This window comes from Stegodyphus dumicola, chromosome 1, assembly GCF_044657685.1.
Source record: "Stegodyphus dumicola isolate Sdum_Otavi_A_Nest chromosome 1, ASM4465768v1".
In the NCBI taxonomy this organism is placed as follows: domain Eukaryota; kingdom Metazoa; phylum Arthropoda; class Arachnida; order Araneae; family Eresidae; genus Stegodyphus; species Stegodyphus dumicola.
The window spans coordinates 54,192,940-54,210,207 of NC_140768.1; the positions used below are offsets into that span (position 1 = coordinate 54,192,940).

The following is a 17,268-nucleotide window of genomic DNA, read 5'->3' on the forward strand; positions in this document are numbered from 1 at the left end:
AGAAGGTTGTTTTAGTATATCCTCGAAATCCTGTCTACGTTCTGGTTCAAAGCCATGTAACACAAGGTCTTTTGCTGTTGTCCAACCACAGAACTTCTTGGCTAAATTATAAGGATTTATTTAGTTTTAAATTAACCAGTTTTGTTCAGTTATTCACCTTTTTTATTTTCTATCATCTCCATTTTCTGCCAGAATGATAGTTCAGTTTCGCGCGTTATGCAAAGTAGTGTGGAAAGATACAATTTAAGCTTGTGTGTGAGTTACTTCAGATACAACGTGTTCTGCCTTTTAGCCACATTGTTTCGCTGATATTTAAACTTGCTAGTTACAGCCGTGCATATTAATAGCCGGTTTCTCTACGTTGGTGGTAGAATTAAGAGCCAGCTCGCGTTAATCGTCTCAGTGCAGCTTCCGCTACTTATTTAAGTTAGGCTTAGTTTCAATTTTATATTTCTATTTTGAGTTTCAGCCAAACGTTTTGGCTGCGTTTTGTAAGCACTAGTAATGCCGATTATAAATCCTTTCTTGAGTTGAACAAAATTGTGTTTTCACCCTTTGTCCGCTTTTATAATTGAACTTAGCGAATAGTCACTTCACAGTTCAAGTAAAGATCTAGGCAACAAAGTAACTTCATATGAAAAAAGTAATTTTATTTTGTCAACAAAGTAACAAACAAAACAAGTGACAAAAATAAAGTTACTTTATCAACAAAGAAACTATATTTTTGTCAGTTAGGGGATATATGTAATATCCCCTAACTTAATTTAGCTAGAATCTATACAACCTTTTAATAATATAGTCTTTTAATATTTTAATTGGTAAATTTTTTTATTTGGTATTTGATTTAGACTGAATGTATGACATATTGTAGATTTCTGATTAAATTTGATGAGCAAAGGATATAAGAGCAAAAATATAAATATAACTGTTTTTATTTTTCATTTTTCCAGCTAATTATTAGCTTTATCACTATGAAATGATATATTTATGTAAAAACTTCCATAATACACATAAGTCTAAAATATTTTAGAGATTGCACAAAAAATAAGAATTTTTTATTTTAGCGTCCTTGTTCCCTTATTTTTAATTTTTGAAACGCTGTGCTGCTTTTCTTCAAAAAGCTTCTACATTCTTGTAAAGAATGTTGCGTCTTCTAATAATTTTAATTTATTCTCAATAAAATTAATTGGCGGTTACAATCAGGAAAAAATTCTGATTTCAAACAAAGGATTGTTTTCTTTTAAATTGCATTATAAAAGTGTCTAAAACTTCCACATCTTACGAATATTTTTACCTGAATATAAAATAAGAGCACCATACTAATACCAATTGCGAAATACGTATTAATTTGGAGACATTTTTCTCTACTAAAATTTTATTTTATTACTCTGAAGAAGTATAAATCCATAGCTACTCTTAGAATTATGCATAATAGAGTAGCTATGAATTATGCTCTACAGGTCTATTATAATTCATAGCTGCTCTTAGAAAATTTAATTGTAATTCTTCAATATTTTGGAGAAAGTGTACATATTTTTAAGTTCGTAAATGCATATTTTTATATTTTTTGCCATATTTTTAAGGTCGTAAAGTGTTAATATATATATTTAAAGAAAATTAACAAGAATAATGATTTAGATCCAAAATCGCAAAAGCACTTACTTCTGTTCCCAGTTTATCTCCTGAAAAGCAGATTAACACTAATCTGAACACGCAAAATATAACCAGGTAATATGACACGGCCTTACTTTCATATCTGGCCATAAATGGCTCTTGATTCTTTTGTAAAAGCTGAAATCCAGCTAAGCAGAGTAAAATAGGAGTCATTATCACGTGAACCAATACTATGGGCGAAAACACTCTGTCCCCGTCTTTCGCTATCCGGCACGTGAAGTTGTAATCTGACTTCCATGATGCGAATTTCATTCTCACTTTTTCATTTTTGCTTTTAAGAATGCTTATTAAACGGTGGTGCAAGATTTCGAAGCTTGTGGATAGCGTAGAAAAAGTATTGGCCGCCCATAATTCTGTAAACAACATTCCCATCACCGATATCCCCATAACTATAACTTGTAGACAGAGTTGAGTGTACTTTAGCTTTAAGATATGAGTTGTTACCACTGGAGTTTTAGTAATGAAGTAAATAGCTCTACAGGGTTCCACTGGAATCCCATGAGCTTGCCGGTAATAAGTAGCTATAGCACATGTACTCAAATAAGAAATTCTCTGTATTGCCCATCCGAACGCTGCAAGAAGGCCACATTTCAAATAACCTATCCATCGACTACGTTTGTTTGGCTTTACCGTTGAAATTAATTTCATCTTAACAGTGAAATTTTTAATTCTTCTGAGATTGAGAAGCAAAATAATCTGGTAAATAATAGCATGGTATACAATAAGACTCGGATAAACAATTCTCAAAAGCATGGCGGTATCTGCATATCTGTGGCAACAAAGAAAATAAAACGCAGACCACGTCTGAATAGTTGCCATGAACATATAATATAACAAGACGCTTATAGACCACAAAAGCCATACTGATGAGAATACGTGACTTGATGAATTTGAAATCGGCAAATATCCAACAAACTTGAGAATTTTCATTAACTGCCGATGTAATGCTATGTTTTTCTGCATATTCTTTTCGATTTCCTTCATACTTGAGTTCAAGATGAATAAGTAGATTTAGTCTTGATATTTAGTACAGGTTTTCGATTTACTTAGGCTAAAAAATCTTTTTCCGTAGTTGATAAATTTAGTGGTATTTTAAAATAATTAATGAGAATATAACAAAGCATTAATTATTTGCCAAATATTTCGCAATGCAACATGACAAAAAATTTTTAAATATTCAATAAAAAGAAATATTTTAAAAGTAAATAAAAAGTTACTTGATAGAAGAAAATTAAATTCAAAATTTATAATTATAATAATACAAAGTTTTAAATTGGATATTTTACTTGAATTCTAAACTGGAACAGAAAATGATAAATTTATGAAAATTGTGCAGCAAGTCAATTTTAATTTTATATATGCTGTGAAAGTAAGAATGATATAAAAGATGTAAGAACAGATTAGGAGTTTGATCAAAAATGCCAAAAAACACGATTCCTGATATTTTACTGAAGTAAGAACTATTAAAGGCTAATGAAGCTTGGGGTTCACTAGAAATGTGAACATCCTTTTGCTTTAGAGCTAGCTTTATTCAAAGATAAACAAAATCTATTCCGTTAGAGAATACTGTAACGAAAGTTCAGTAAAATAATCAACTATACACGTAAAAGAGTTCTGTCTCAACTTGCAAATTTAACACAGAAAGCAAGTCAAATTCCAAATAAAGTTTGCTTGAAATCTAACATCTAATTTTACGGTCTAAGTCAGGGGTGGCCAAAATGCGGCTCGCGAGCCTGATACGGCTCTCGCAGGCAATTTGTGCGGCTCATGCATATAAAATAGTATATGTATGAAATATGGTAAACTAAAACTATTCAGTGTCCAAAAGGAAGTAATTAATTAGTTTAGACTCTTTTACAAAGTTATCAGGTATTTCTTTCTATTTAAAACCTCCTCTACTACTTCTATAATGATATAAATATGAACTTGTGGCTTTTAGAAAATCTAGATACGGCTCTCAAGCATTCCTGAATTCAAATGTGCGGCTCTTACTGACTTGGCCAGGCCTGGTCTAAGTCATCGACTACGCCGCATAACTAGGGTATTACAGCTTATAAACTGAGCAGATCTTGTCTTTAACACAGGAACCGTTGCGTGACAAAAAGCTGCCTTTGACATGCAATATAAATTTAGAATTTTAAAAATGATCACGCACAAATAACTGTGACAAAAGGAAACAAGTTTGCAACAGACTTTGTTTATTCTTCAAAGAAATCTTTTTCCGATTTTGAAGTTGCAAAGCACGCATTTTTGGAGTCCAATGACATTATTTCAATTTTTTTACTGCCTTTACATTCACTAATAGCATTTTATTATCAATACTAGTTATTTTCAGCAACGTTTATCTTATATCCAATACTAAGATCTATTTCGTTGCTCGTTGTCGAAGCTTCAGGAAATGAAAATACTAAGCTAAAATCAAAATAATGTTCTGTAATCATATAACAAAGCAACTGATTATAAGAAATCGAAATATCAGTTTAGTATATAAAGCGATTAAAAATTATGTGTGCTGGCTTTAGATTTACAGATTTTGTCTCAGACCGGTTTTAATCCCAAATGCGTTGTGCTCAGGCTTCAGTTTCGTAAATTAAGTCTCAGAAAGGCTTTTTGCCTAGTCTCAGGTTTAGTCTTAGACGGGTCTCGAGTATATCGAATTACAAAGGTTTTGAAAATTACACAGCTTCTTTTTATTTGGTCTTGATCAGAGGTAGACAGTTACATTGGCTGGGGGTCACTTTGTGCAAGCGAAGGTTAGCGGAGAGCCGCACCTCTTTGAAATGATTGCATTCGTTAGTAAACTCTGCAATTCAGAAAAGATATAAATTGTACGGTAAAAATCAATAAATATAAACTAAAGAAAGTGGTGACAATTTTATTCGATTTATTTGTTGTGTTAATTTCTTATCATTCGTAGCTGCAAGCACAGTTAATCTTAGACTCTGTTAAGTGAGACACCCTTTTCATGACCTCATGACCCTTTTCAATAACTTTTTTTAAATCCGGAGTGATATTGCTTGTTGAGATTCTCATCACAGCCTGCAATTTAATATCTGTCAAAGAACATCTATATTTAATCTTGTTGATTTTCAAATGAGAAAAGCTTTACTCAAAAATATATGTAGGCCGAGATATAGAGAACCTATTCTCAGCAAATTCCTTCATACATGGAAATTTTTCAGCAGACAAAGATTTGTAAAATCTTAATCTTAAATCTCACATCTTTGTGCTTCAGTTAATGTCAAGGCATTAAACATTTCTTTCTCAGAGTAATCTGTTTATATGTCAGTTTTAAGCTTCTGCTTCTGAGGTACTGTGTCAATATTAGCAGTAACTGTATAATATTTAGGCTCAGTTTTCTTAAAGTCCTGAAATCTTCTTGTGACATTGTCGTTCAAACTCTGCAGATGATCCCTAATCTTAGCAGAAGCACATTCAGGCACCTTCTGTTTTCCTAATAAAGGGAACTGACAAAATTGGCTTGGAAGATTTAGTTTTACTTTGAATCATTGTACATGCTTCCATATTCCATGTGCAAACCTTTCCCTGCAGCGTCACTTTCAATTCATTCAGTTTTTCAAATACATCAGCTGCAATTACCATATCATAGCTCTACTTCTCACACCGCGTTTTGGCCCACCAGCGGCCGAGCGGTAAAGTCGCTAAACACTGGTAGTTCGGTCAGAGGTTCGAATCCCGCAAACGGGCTGGCTGCATGGGTGTTTTCGTGATTTTCCCCATGTGTAACGTGTATGCGAGCCGGTTTTCCTTGGAAAGTCCTCCACGAAGGCATTCCTCCTCTTAGGCAGATAGCCCTAGTGTGCTTTGCCATAATTAAATACACCACACCGCGTTTTTGTAGAAGAAGGTAAATTACGTCTTCATATTCTGCCTCCACATCCTCAAGAAAAGATTTGAAGGACACAGTACGCTTTAACACTCTACCATACACTACTTAATAAATTGGACATCCGAAAGAGGCTTATTTAAAAGGGTTGTAGGCTATCATGAAACTTACTTCTGGTGTTGATTGCTTTGCCAATGTACCTGTATGTTGTTTTTTTATCCTTTTCTTTATCTACAGCTTTTACTTTGCGTTCTGTCTTGAAAGGTTTGCAGACAAATTCGCTATGTTTTGTTCCGTGGTGTCGTTTCAGAATGCATTCCTTAAATACGTTTATGGCACAATAAACACTGCTTAAAGAAATATTTGTTTACAAATTCTTCACTAAACGCGAATATCACTGATCTTATGTCTTTCGGGAGATTCAGGGTTTCACTAAAGTTAGAAATTTAGATGTTTATTTTTGCAAAGAAAAAAATTGGAATTAAACGTATCAATCGGAAAAGTACTGCGCATCGTATCTATACTAAGCATGCGTATTCATATGGACATCCTAGCTGCAAATACGCACACGGGAAGGAAATCTCGGTTCAAGGAGCATTTTGCTGATTGTTTTGGCAGGCTACAGAATTCTCTTAGAGGGCCACTATTGCTCACCTCTGGTACAAATCATAGTTTTCCAACCGTTTATAGCCTATGCCACCTTTTAAAAGCAATCTATATTCACTTTTCGCGTGAAAAAAATACTGACTCCGTTATTTGAAATCAATGATGTAAACCCACTTTTACAGACAATGATTGGAAGGCACTGTCTTAAGTAAAGTATCCTATATGGTACATTTAAAAACAAAGACGCATTTTTAAATTTACTTTATTAAAATATAATAGCATATTGATGCATTGATTAACATATTTATATTGTTAAAAAATTAATATAGTATTGTTAGGGAGGCTTAATGTAATGACATTAATATTTCAATATTTGCTACCATATTTATGATTCGCAGTCTTAAATCATCCGAGTTTCATTATAGAGACGTTGCTAGGGCTTTTCAGTGATCGGGAACAACTGAAGAATTTCTCTGAATTGAAGAACTGAAATTGTGCCTCCTCCAGTTTGCGAAAATGCAATGCACAAGGGAAGAAAATGCCTCTGGATGCTTCACCCAGGTACAGATGTCACCTTCCAGCTACGCCGCTGTTTCGTTATTGATAATCCGTTTCTCTTCACCGTTATAGTAAATTGCTGACTATGTTAAATCCCCTTTCGGTTAAATATAACGTAGTAATGCTATTAAAAAAACTTTCTTGAGGTAGTCTATAAAGCCGGAAATAATGCTAGAATTTCTCTTTGAAGCCACAGCTCTTGATATCCATTTTTAAAGTTAATTTTAACATTTCATAATACGCTTACAATATGGTAAACTTCTCCTGCAGTGATAATTCTGCTGCTTGTAGGCGTGAGAAAAGTTGGAAGACATCTTGAAATCTATTTATAAAATTTTCTTCAAGTGCTTACAAATACTGCTCTCACGGATATCTTAATACTCCGAGGTCTCTCTGAACTGACTCCGAAGTCTCTGAATAGCAAGTGAGAAACTGATGCTATCTCCGATCTCATATAGTGTTCCTAGAAATTTCTAATACTTCTCGAAATTACTGAAAGGCATGTAAGGACCGGATACATTTACAATTGTATAGAGTATCAATTACAGGTATTCAGTTACAATACCCATTACAGTTATGCAGGTACGGGACTTAAATGTCGCCAGATTAGCGAGATAGACATTTACTCAAAGTTAAATAGACTTGTCCATGTATTTTAACTTTTACCGGCAGAGCATTCTTTTTCTCAAGCTTTTCATATTACACCAGATTAAAAAAACATACAACAATGTCATATAAAATTTCACTAAAAATTATCTCTGTACAAGATTTGTAATGTTCCTCCTTCCCATGTACTCCAGTCCCGGGCACTACAATCCCTGGACAGGAAGGCATACTTACAACTAAGACAAATCGTTGCGACATAATAGTTCCAATAAACAGGGCACTGACTTGCTTGGATAAATAATATAGACGAGCAATCAGTTGATCCACTCGCTCCTGCACATGCGAGTTGCTTGCTGGGCTGACTCAGATGTCATACGGCGTTTTTAAAATCTTTGACATTTTTCATTCTCAGGGCTTTCTTTGTCTCTGTATCCCGAATGCCATCGATGAAGTACTACAGGAACAGGATATCCCTTTTGTCTGATGGAAAATCTGAAAAGGCGAGATGATACATCATTTCAACATCCGTAGCGAGCTCCTGGAGTGTTTCTGTGGGCTTATGTTAGCGAGATTTTAACTAAAGCCTGCTATAGTCTTTTAAACACTTCTCCCCAAAGCGCAGCGCCAACGCACCGGGCAGGGTTTCGAAGTCTAATCTCTGGTTTTCAGGAAAAGTTTGAAGGATATCATCTTCGTCTGCACTTAATGAAGCTGCGAGATGGTAGGCGCTTTGTATTCCCATCCATTCGCGTTTGCTACTCTCGAGAACTGCGTCTTATAAGCTTGCCAGGAGATATTTCCATCATATGCGGATAGATTTAGAGAGGGCTTTGACCACATATGTTTGAATTTCAAGTTGTTAGAATTAAGACCAACTGTCGTTATGGGCTTCCTTAAACTATCTATGCCCTTGGCCATAGCAGCAGAAACTCTGTCTTCGATTTGTTTTTCAATTGCAGAAAATGTTTCGTGAAGATAACCAACTTTATCTTCAATCGAATATTTTCTTTCTTCCATAGCCTCGAATTTATTTTGCATTATGGCAGAAATTTCTCTTTTCATTTCCTCTAGAAAGCTTTCATAGCTTCTATAACAGAGTTTACGGCTTCTTTCACCTTTCCTTGACCCGCTCTCATCTCCTTCTGGTTCGGTTTCGCTCTTCTTTGACAGATTCATGTCTTCTGGCATCAAAAATTGTAGTGTACGTACTGGTTTGCAATAGATTGGGTGCAAACAGGTCCGATTCTAGGTTGACAAAATTTATTTTATCAAAAGAAAAAAAAACACTTCAGAGTTCTGGAACTTTCCACAAAGAAATAGTCATACAACTTCTCACAGAATCACAAAGTATAATCAATAATTACACTTCAAACTAAGGTTAGGTTAGGTTATTTAATTACGGCAAAGCCTCGAGGGCTATCTGCCTAAGGAGAGGTATGCCTTCGTGGAGGACTTTCTAAGGGAAACTGACTCGTATACACGTTACACATGGGGAAAACCACAAAAACACCCATGCAGCCAGCCCGTTCGCGGGATTCGAACCTCGGACCGAACTACCAGTGTTCAGCGACTTTACCGCTCGGCCGCTGGTGGGCCACTTCAAACTAAGAACGTTAAACACAACTCAATGCAAAGCGAATGTTAAAAGTGATGTTAACCTGGAGATATCTCAGTATTCTGAACTCATGTTGAGCTAACAACTAAGAGAAGATGTTCTCTCTGGTCTTATATAGTTTTCAACCAGCCACCGAGATAGTTCTAGAACTTTCTATTTCTCTAAATTACTGGAAGGCATATGAGGGTCGATTACGGCTGCAATTACACAGAACATCAATTACAACATCCATTATAGCTATACAATGACCGAACCAAATTGTCACCAAATGCTCACCAAGTTTGGCGACTTATGGCGGTTTCTCGTTAAATTTTGCGACAAAATTAGTAAACAAAACCGTTGCCCACTTGGTGATACCTGGCGAAAATAGCGAGAAAGCTATTTACTGAATGCTAAATATACCTGCTCCTGTATTCTTACTTTTCTGTCATAGCATCATCTCTGTAGATTTTCATGTTACATTATACAGAAAAATACAACACTCTCCCGTTGCACTAAAATCATTTTTCTATGAACAAGATTCGTAACACAGCCCTCAATATGACAACACCGATCGAAGATTTAATAGATCATTGCATTAATACATTATTAGATCAGAACTTTAAAAAAATGGTGAAAATTTAAAAAAAAAAGTGTATGTTGTTTTTGCACCAAATGTTCTGGTTATCTTTCCATAGAAGGTTTCAAAAGCTAGAATCACTTTTTTAAAACTTTAAAAGTATATAAAACATAAAAAATCATGTTCAAAATCGAAAATCTTTGGTTGAATTGGCGATCACAATGTTCGAAAACGCTTGACAGTGATTTACCAAGGCTTATTTCTGCAGAAACTACTTACTGCTGAGAGGAGCTTCTACGCATTGTAGTAACTAATAACGCTTACTTAAAACTGTTTAGACCTGCGGGGTAAAAGGGACAAACTTTACGATTTCGGTAATGGTAAATTTTACAAATAATTGTATTACTTGCTCATTTTGAACAAATAATGGAGGTGCATATTCGTAAAGTGCTCAGAATGGATGAAGTATACTTTCAGGAAAAAATATTCAGAACGAAATATTTCTTTTTTACTGAGAATATTAAATTACTAATAAGCCAAACATTATTCCATAATTCTAAACTGAACTCCTGATGACATTAAATTGGAACGAATGACATTCTTGATAAAGATATGTATGTACTGACAAAGTTAATCTTAATGAGGTTACCATTAAAATAATGCTTTTAGATTCTCTTCCAGTTGAATGAATAGTAAAAAACTTCCAAATTAAAAAATTAAAAACTCACAAAATTGGGGTTAAGTTTGCTGGCTATGAGAGAAAAGGCCTACGATAACAAGGATAATATCAGAGTTGAAAAGTAAGGGGTGCAATTTAAAATCAGAACGTTAAATCCGGGAGCAGTCTACGCGTTATGTAATGTCACTCTTTGAATTCAGTCATTAACACATGGAAAAATCACATTTAAGACTGCACATTTTTTTAATATCGTAGAAAGAATTCATTTATTTTTTTCTGCATCAACTTTTCGATGCGCTGTATTATTAAAATATATAAAGAAGCTAACTTTAAAACAATTACGTGATACTCGCAGAGAAAGCCAAAAGGAATATGAGTTAGCGGAATACACTTTTTTAAAAAATTGATTCAGAAGGATTGCAGAGTTAAAAGTCGGGAACAAAAGAAAAACTATTTTATTTTTTTTAATTTGTTTTGAATTTAGTTATTTTGATTTTGCTGTTCAGTTCATTTTATTTTTAATAACTATTTTTGAGAGAACTATTCAAGTTTTATAGGTTTGTGTCTATTAACAATTTACCTCTTTTAATAATAATTTTTAATGTGAACGGACGGGGCAGCATTTAACATTTTTATTCGGAGAGGCAAAACTGCTAGAGCAGGCCATATTTTATTGCAATTCATACCGTAGCAAGTGTCAAGTGTTCTCTTATTCGATTCGTTAGAGGATCGGGGCCTTACTATACTATATTAAAAAGTGCTTTTCAGCTCATGAGCTCCAGTTTGGTCATGCATGTTAGAGATAATATTTATAAATACTTTGTAAATGTTATTTAAATAAATTATTACGAAGCATACAATTTTTAAATAGTCGTTTCTTATGCTTATATGATAAGTAACATCCACTAGGTAATATCTGATTTTGTCAAGACCAGTGGGCTAGTGTGTGCCATTGGACTAATTGATCTAACCAATAAGCAACTAATTATTGCCAGTCACTGAATATTGGTATCAGAATTTGTCTAAATGTTCTAACTGTTCAATTTCATGCCAACCGGTGCAAGAACCGACCAATGCAGCGAAGCAAACACGAACTAATAGCCGATAGATTATTTCGCTGTGTTAGCTCCCCATTCGCTCATATCCAACTTTATATTTTCTGATTGCTACATATATGTACGAAGCTAATGACTTTTATGTCTTATGATTATAACAACTGTGATAGTCATGTATTCCATTAAACTACTTACAACAACTTGTAAAGATCCAATATAGTAAAAAAATTATGAAATCTACCCATATAGTCTAGCAACAAGGCTAACTAAAAGCAACTTTAATAAGCTATTAGATAATTATTTCCAACGATGAAGGTTGTCAGACGACGTTGGCTTTTTTCTATACTGCGGGACTCGGGAAGAAAAGGAAATAGTATGCTACCATAATTCAAAAGCCAAAAGTCAAAATTTAAAATGCATACATTGTTTTTAAATGGCTCAGTGATTTACGATGATAAGCAAGTTGCTATAATTGTAAAAATAAATAGACTTAATCGTGAGAGATACAATGGGCCTCAGAACATGAAAGTTTTGAAACCGTGTGAATGATTTATGCTGTGGTAATATTACAGGATACTACAGAAATGTGATAATGATGTGACATAATGTAAATTGAGGATGATATGGCATAATGTAAATTGAGGATGATGAAATGATGTACTAAAGCAGATACAGCTAAATCTCAGCCTTTTGACTGATCAAAAGGAATTTTCGCTGTTAAAAGTTTCTAATTATTCAAATTTTTAGTTTTTTTAATAACTATGTGGGTGTGATAAATTTTAAAAAGTATTCAAAATGCGCTGTGTGAGCTATTTTTGAGTGCAATAAATAAAAGGCAAATAATTCCATTTCTGTGATTTACCGCCATGGGAACACATGGCAATAAATCACATGGCATTTGTAATGAATACGTTGCAGTACTGACAGAGAAACGCATTCAAGATACTTATCGAATCTTAGAGAATTACGTTGTGAACAAATGTAACTTTAAAATAGGAAAAAAATTTCCTTGATGATTAAGTCCTCATTTAATGAATTGCTTGAAGGAATTAAGACCCAAAATGATCAGTGCTTTGATTTTCATGACTATTAAAATCTAAACTGTGATATTTTACACAAAGCCTTCGTTACTGGCAGTTTATTTTAATATAATTCCCGTTTCAAAATTTCAGTTTATCCGTAGCTCATGAGTGTTATCGAATTTCGTTTTATTCTTCAAAAGGGAATGTCTATGGAATAAGTTATTGTTTAACTAAATATGCAAACCTCACCAGAGATAGCATCTAAGGAAGAAAGGGAAGAAACAGCTCTTATTTCTAAAATTTTTGAAATTAAAAAGTTTCTACTTTCTTTCAAAGACTAGTGAACGTTCTTACTATTTCAATTTATTCTTAATAAAATTAATTGGATGTTCACGAAAAAGTTATATCAAAGAAAATGTTGGTTTTTTATCTACAAAAATGTTCTTTACTTTATAAAATTGTTTAAAAGTTATATATTGCACTAATATTCTTTTTAACTGCAAAGAAAGAGGATAAAATAATGCATTAACACGAAAATCATTGTTAATTTGCTTGGAAAATTTATTTTACTACTTTGAAGAAATTGATCTGTCCAATAGAACCAGCCATATGTAACAATATAACAACTTTGAAGAAATATCACGTATATTTAGTGGCGGCTCTGAAGAATCTATCTGTAATATTAAAAATTTTTTAAATCTCTACGAACCGTTGTTATTTTTAACGTTTTAAATGAAACTGCATGTTAGCTTTCTTCTTAGTGTGGGTTTGTTCTATTCGAGGTTTTAACCTTTCGTCAGCCTGGCTGTCTGGGTGGAAGTTGGATTAGATGTAACGTAGGTCCTTCGAATATAAACGTACGTATATGGACGTAATATAAAATCTGAAAGCTTTTCTTTTTTATTATCATTCTTTTTTATTTTTTCGTTTCGTTTTCGAATTTCAGTTTCGTTTTTCTTTAGATTTGGAAAACGTTTGTGACCCGTCAAACCGGAGTAATTCTTTCTAGTTGCCTGTATATATAACTGCTTTAACTAGAGGTCGGAGAAATATAAAGACCCAATTAACCAAGTTTTCGAAATTTAATTCTGAAGATATTCAGCAAATGAATAAATTCGATGTAAGTAATAAAACTGAAAATATTAATAGTCTGGAAGATAAACTCAATGAGTTATGAATCCAGCATTGTAAAGTATTAAAAAGTGGAAAACATGGGAATTGTGAAGGTGTATTTGACTAAATCAATGAAGAATTTAAAAAGCAAAAGGTAATATTTAAGCATTTTTTGGAATCTAAACAAATTAGAATATTTGAGAGAGGTGAAGATCAGACTGTACATATTGAAGGTAATCATAAATTAATCCTAAACTTCCAAAAGTAACTTTACGTAAATTTGATAGTAGTTAAGAAAACTGGAATAATTGTAAAACTCAATTCAATAGTATAATTACTTTGTAGGGTTTATATTTATTTTAACTAACATTTATTTTAAGTTTAAACTATCTTTCCTGTCAAGCCTTACTTTCCCCTGGAACTGCCAATGCCAGAGTATGTAAGTTTTAGTAGAACGCGCAAGGATTCAAATTATCAGCGGAAGTATCCTGAGTTAAATAGAAAGGAAACGAGTTCAAGGTGTGCTGTTCTTACTTCACGAGCGCGGAGGTAGTTGGCCAGAAATTGAAGAACCCCGCGTTTCGGCCTGTGTGCTTGCCTGGAAGTATTGTTAATCGTTCAACGTGATCTTCAAGTTTGCTGAATTAGCAGCGGTATTGTAAAACGCGGTGAGGTTAGTTACTTTTAGAGAGCCTCGTAGTTAGAATCTTGTCTTTAGTTTCTTTTCAGGTTATTATTTTTATTTTACCGCCAAGTTGGCGTAGTTTGTGAGCGTCAAGAGCACGCACTTGTAATTTATTACGTTGAATAAAAAGGGACTTAAACCCTTAACAAGACTCTGTCTTTTATCCAGTTTCAACAGTCACCTCTTGGTTGCGTGCAAGTTGGAGGCGCGCAACGCTACAACTTCTATTGAATTGTTGTATGATAGCTAGAAACGGTTTTTAACAATCATCTCTTGTTGGAAATGCTAAACAAATCTTATAGATGTATAGATGATACATATGATAACATATAGCCGATACGTTTGATTCTTTATTTACTGCCCATAAAAATCGACATGAAAGGTTAATTGTGAATAGTCTTATGAATTTTTTGCTGTAAAGGATACGAAATGATGTTAATAACCTCAGATTTTATATTCTGGAATACATTTTTTTCGTTTCTATGAGATAGATATAAAATTCTTAAAATTTTGCCAGTGGATGGGTGTCATAATGTTAGAACAAAACCTCTAAATGTGTAGATAACAAGATTAAAAAAATTGTTTAAAAATTCGTTTTAAATTCAAAATGTGAATTACATAATTATGGTTGAAAACATCTTATCCGTTGTATAATTGAGATTTGTTTTTAAAAATGAATCTTGTTCAAAGATTTGATTTTGTTAAAAAAACCAAACTTTTGCATTAATTTCTTGTGACAGTCGTATCAGTTAGTTAACTGCAAAACAAAATATGCACACAACATTTGTAAATCTAAATCTCATAACTATCTTTTACACAGGATAAAGATGTCTATTTCGGAAGAAAATGACCGCTCTGTTGCCATCTCTGCTACTGATGTAATTCAAACCGAAATTCGAACTGAACTCGAAATTCTGTGGATAGTAATTAGTTTTAAACAAACTAGTAATGAAAATGCGCAGACTGTTTCGGAATTTAGTTTCTTGCTTTGGAACAAAAATAAAGTAGATATTTGCTCAAAGTTCGAGCATTATTTAATTCCTGAAATCAAGTATTAGTGATATTTATAAATCTCGCTAATAGTCTTGGTTTGAAACAAAAAACGATAAACGTTTCAATTTCGAGTTTAGCTGGTAAACACATTGGTATCAAATAGGAAACAACGGCATTAATTTGGAATGCTGAAAAAATACAATCTGTAACTTTTTTAATCTTACCTATGATGCAATATCAGCTGCTCGGACAGGTATTTAATAACTGCGTAATCTTCGAAATACCATTCGAACGGTCCCTACTTTTTACAAAGCTAGTCAAGTAGATGTATATTAATTGCAAATTTTACGATATTTTAAATGTTGACACACTCCATTTTATAACTCGTTTTGCTAAAGTTGCGTGAAAGAGTGTTTCATTCACAGAGCTGGAAAAACAGAAATCAAGTGTTAAACATTTTGCAACGCAGAAAACTTGAAGGATACACCTAGTTTACAAGACGAGGAAACTGAATGTGAAAAGATCATTTGTTAATCATATCACAGGAATAAAATTACAGGAAACTGTACTTCAAATTTATTAATAAGGGAAAATTTGTAACTGGGTGATTCTAAAACATTGGCCAAAACAAAACGATTCGAAAATTTATGGGAAAAAACTGGACAAAAATCCAAAAATTTAAAACACTTCGTGAATGAATATAAAAACTTAGAATATATGGAGTAAATTGAATTTATAAGTAATTTAAATTATTGTATAATGCCTTGATGAATCAGCACCTTTTCCGATGGAATTTCGTTGAATAATTGATTATTTAAAGATGCAGTTGTTCAAGAAAGTTTCTATTCTTTTATGATTCTTAAGCATAAATTAACGTTTTTGATGTACAAAATATGTGTAGGCAAATCTGAGTAAGTCTCGAAAAAGAGATTTACAGTGTATGTTATGAAATGGTGATTCTAAAGAAGATACAAAGTTTTATCAATTGATGATCATTTCTTCTGGCACTGCACGTGACCCATTCTTTACTACAAGAGTATTAAAACAATTACCCTTTGATGAAAAAGAATATTAGCTGTTAGCTGCTGCTACTGCATTGTCCGAGTTCTATGTGAGTAATATATTAACATGTGCAGATGACATGATTACTGCACTAGAATTGCAACAATAATTAGTAAAAATGTGATAAATGCTCTTAAGATTAATAATGATCAAATGTTCGTTTACACAGACTCAAAAATGTTACATCATGATTTGTAAAAATAATTTCAACTGCTATCTCAACCGAAGTTATTCGTAAAAAAGTCGTGTTAGTATAATCCAAGGATTTACAGAAATTGAATGCTGGAAGCATGTCACTTCAAAATATAATCCTGCTGATATGCTTTCAAGAGATATGGATGAAAATAAATTTGAAATCTGGCAGTTATGGTGGGTTAGTCCATCATTTTTACACGATGAAGCAAAATTCAAAACTTCTAACATAGCACTCTTAAAATATTCGGAACTCTATTTACGTATTTGAGAGGACTGAAGTACCTGAGCAATGAATTTAGTGCATTTGTACAAGGACAAGTTAATCTTAATGTTATTAATATATGTTCATCATTCATCAAGCTTTAAATAGTGATTGCCTGGTGTTTGCTTTTTCTTGAAAATTCAAAACATTGTGAAATTATTGAATCTTTATGAAGTGACGAATTTTACCTGTTATAGGCAGATTATAGTGTTTTGATGCACATAGTTAAAAGCGTTCAGTCAACAGACTTTTCTGAAGAAGTTCAGTAATTAAAAAAGGGAACTTTTTGCCACATGCTGGTAACTGGTGAATTTGTGCCCATTTCTGGACTATGAAGGAGTATTAAGAGTGGACGGTTAAAACGGTAGTCTTAATATTATGATAATTTCTTTTGAATGACTTCATCAGAAACACCCACTACTTCTTTCTAACAATCAAAATCAGATCTTGCTATTATTCATTATCATATTATACTTTCATATAGGTGCAGAAGCAAATCTTTCGTTCATCAGAACAATATTATGAATACGTTAGGATCAGGAATGTTTTGAGAAATGCATTGCATAAATGTATAACTTGTCTGAAAGTAAATGTAAAAGGTTCCCAATAAATAATTGCAGATTTAGCATCAGCTCGAATTACACCTTTGGGAGTATTTAATAAAACAGAGATTGATTTTCCTGAGCTTTTCGCCCTAAAGATTTTGCAGGTTAATAGATGTTTTGTTTGTATTTTTA

At 33.1% G+C, this 17,268-nt stretch overlaps 1 protein-coding gene across 2 annotated transcripts in view; it reads right to left on the reverse strand.

Annotated features, from left to right (window-relative positions):
- The window catches only part of LOC118187570 (uncharacterized), a 34,255-nt gene that overhangs the window by 15,291 nt on the left and 1,696 nt on the right, over positions 1–17,268 (reverse strand). Inside the window, exon 1 of one of the 2 annotated variants that reach the window (XM_035357819.2) lies at positions 1,663–2,733. The exons of the other annotated variant lie outside the window; for it this stretch is intronic. Within the exon in view, the coding sequence (XP_035213710.2) occupies positions 1,663–2,658 (996 nt within the window). The 5' untranslated portion in view covers positions 2,659–2,733. Of the gene's footprint in view, positions 1–1,662; positions 2,734–17,268 lie in introns of those variants that run through there. 2 annotated transcript variants of the gene reach the window in all.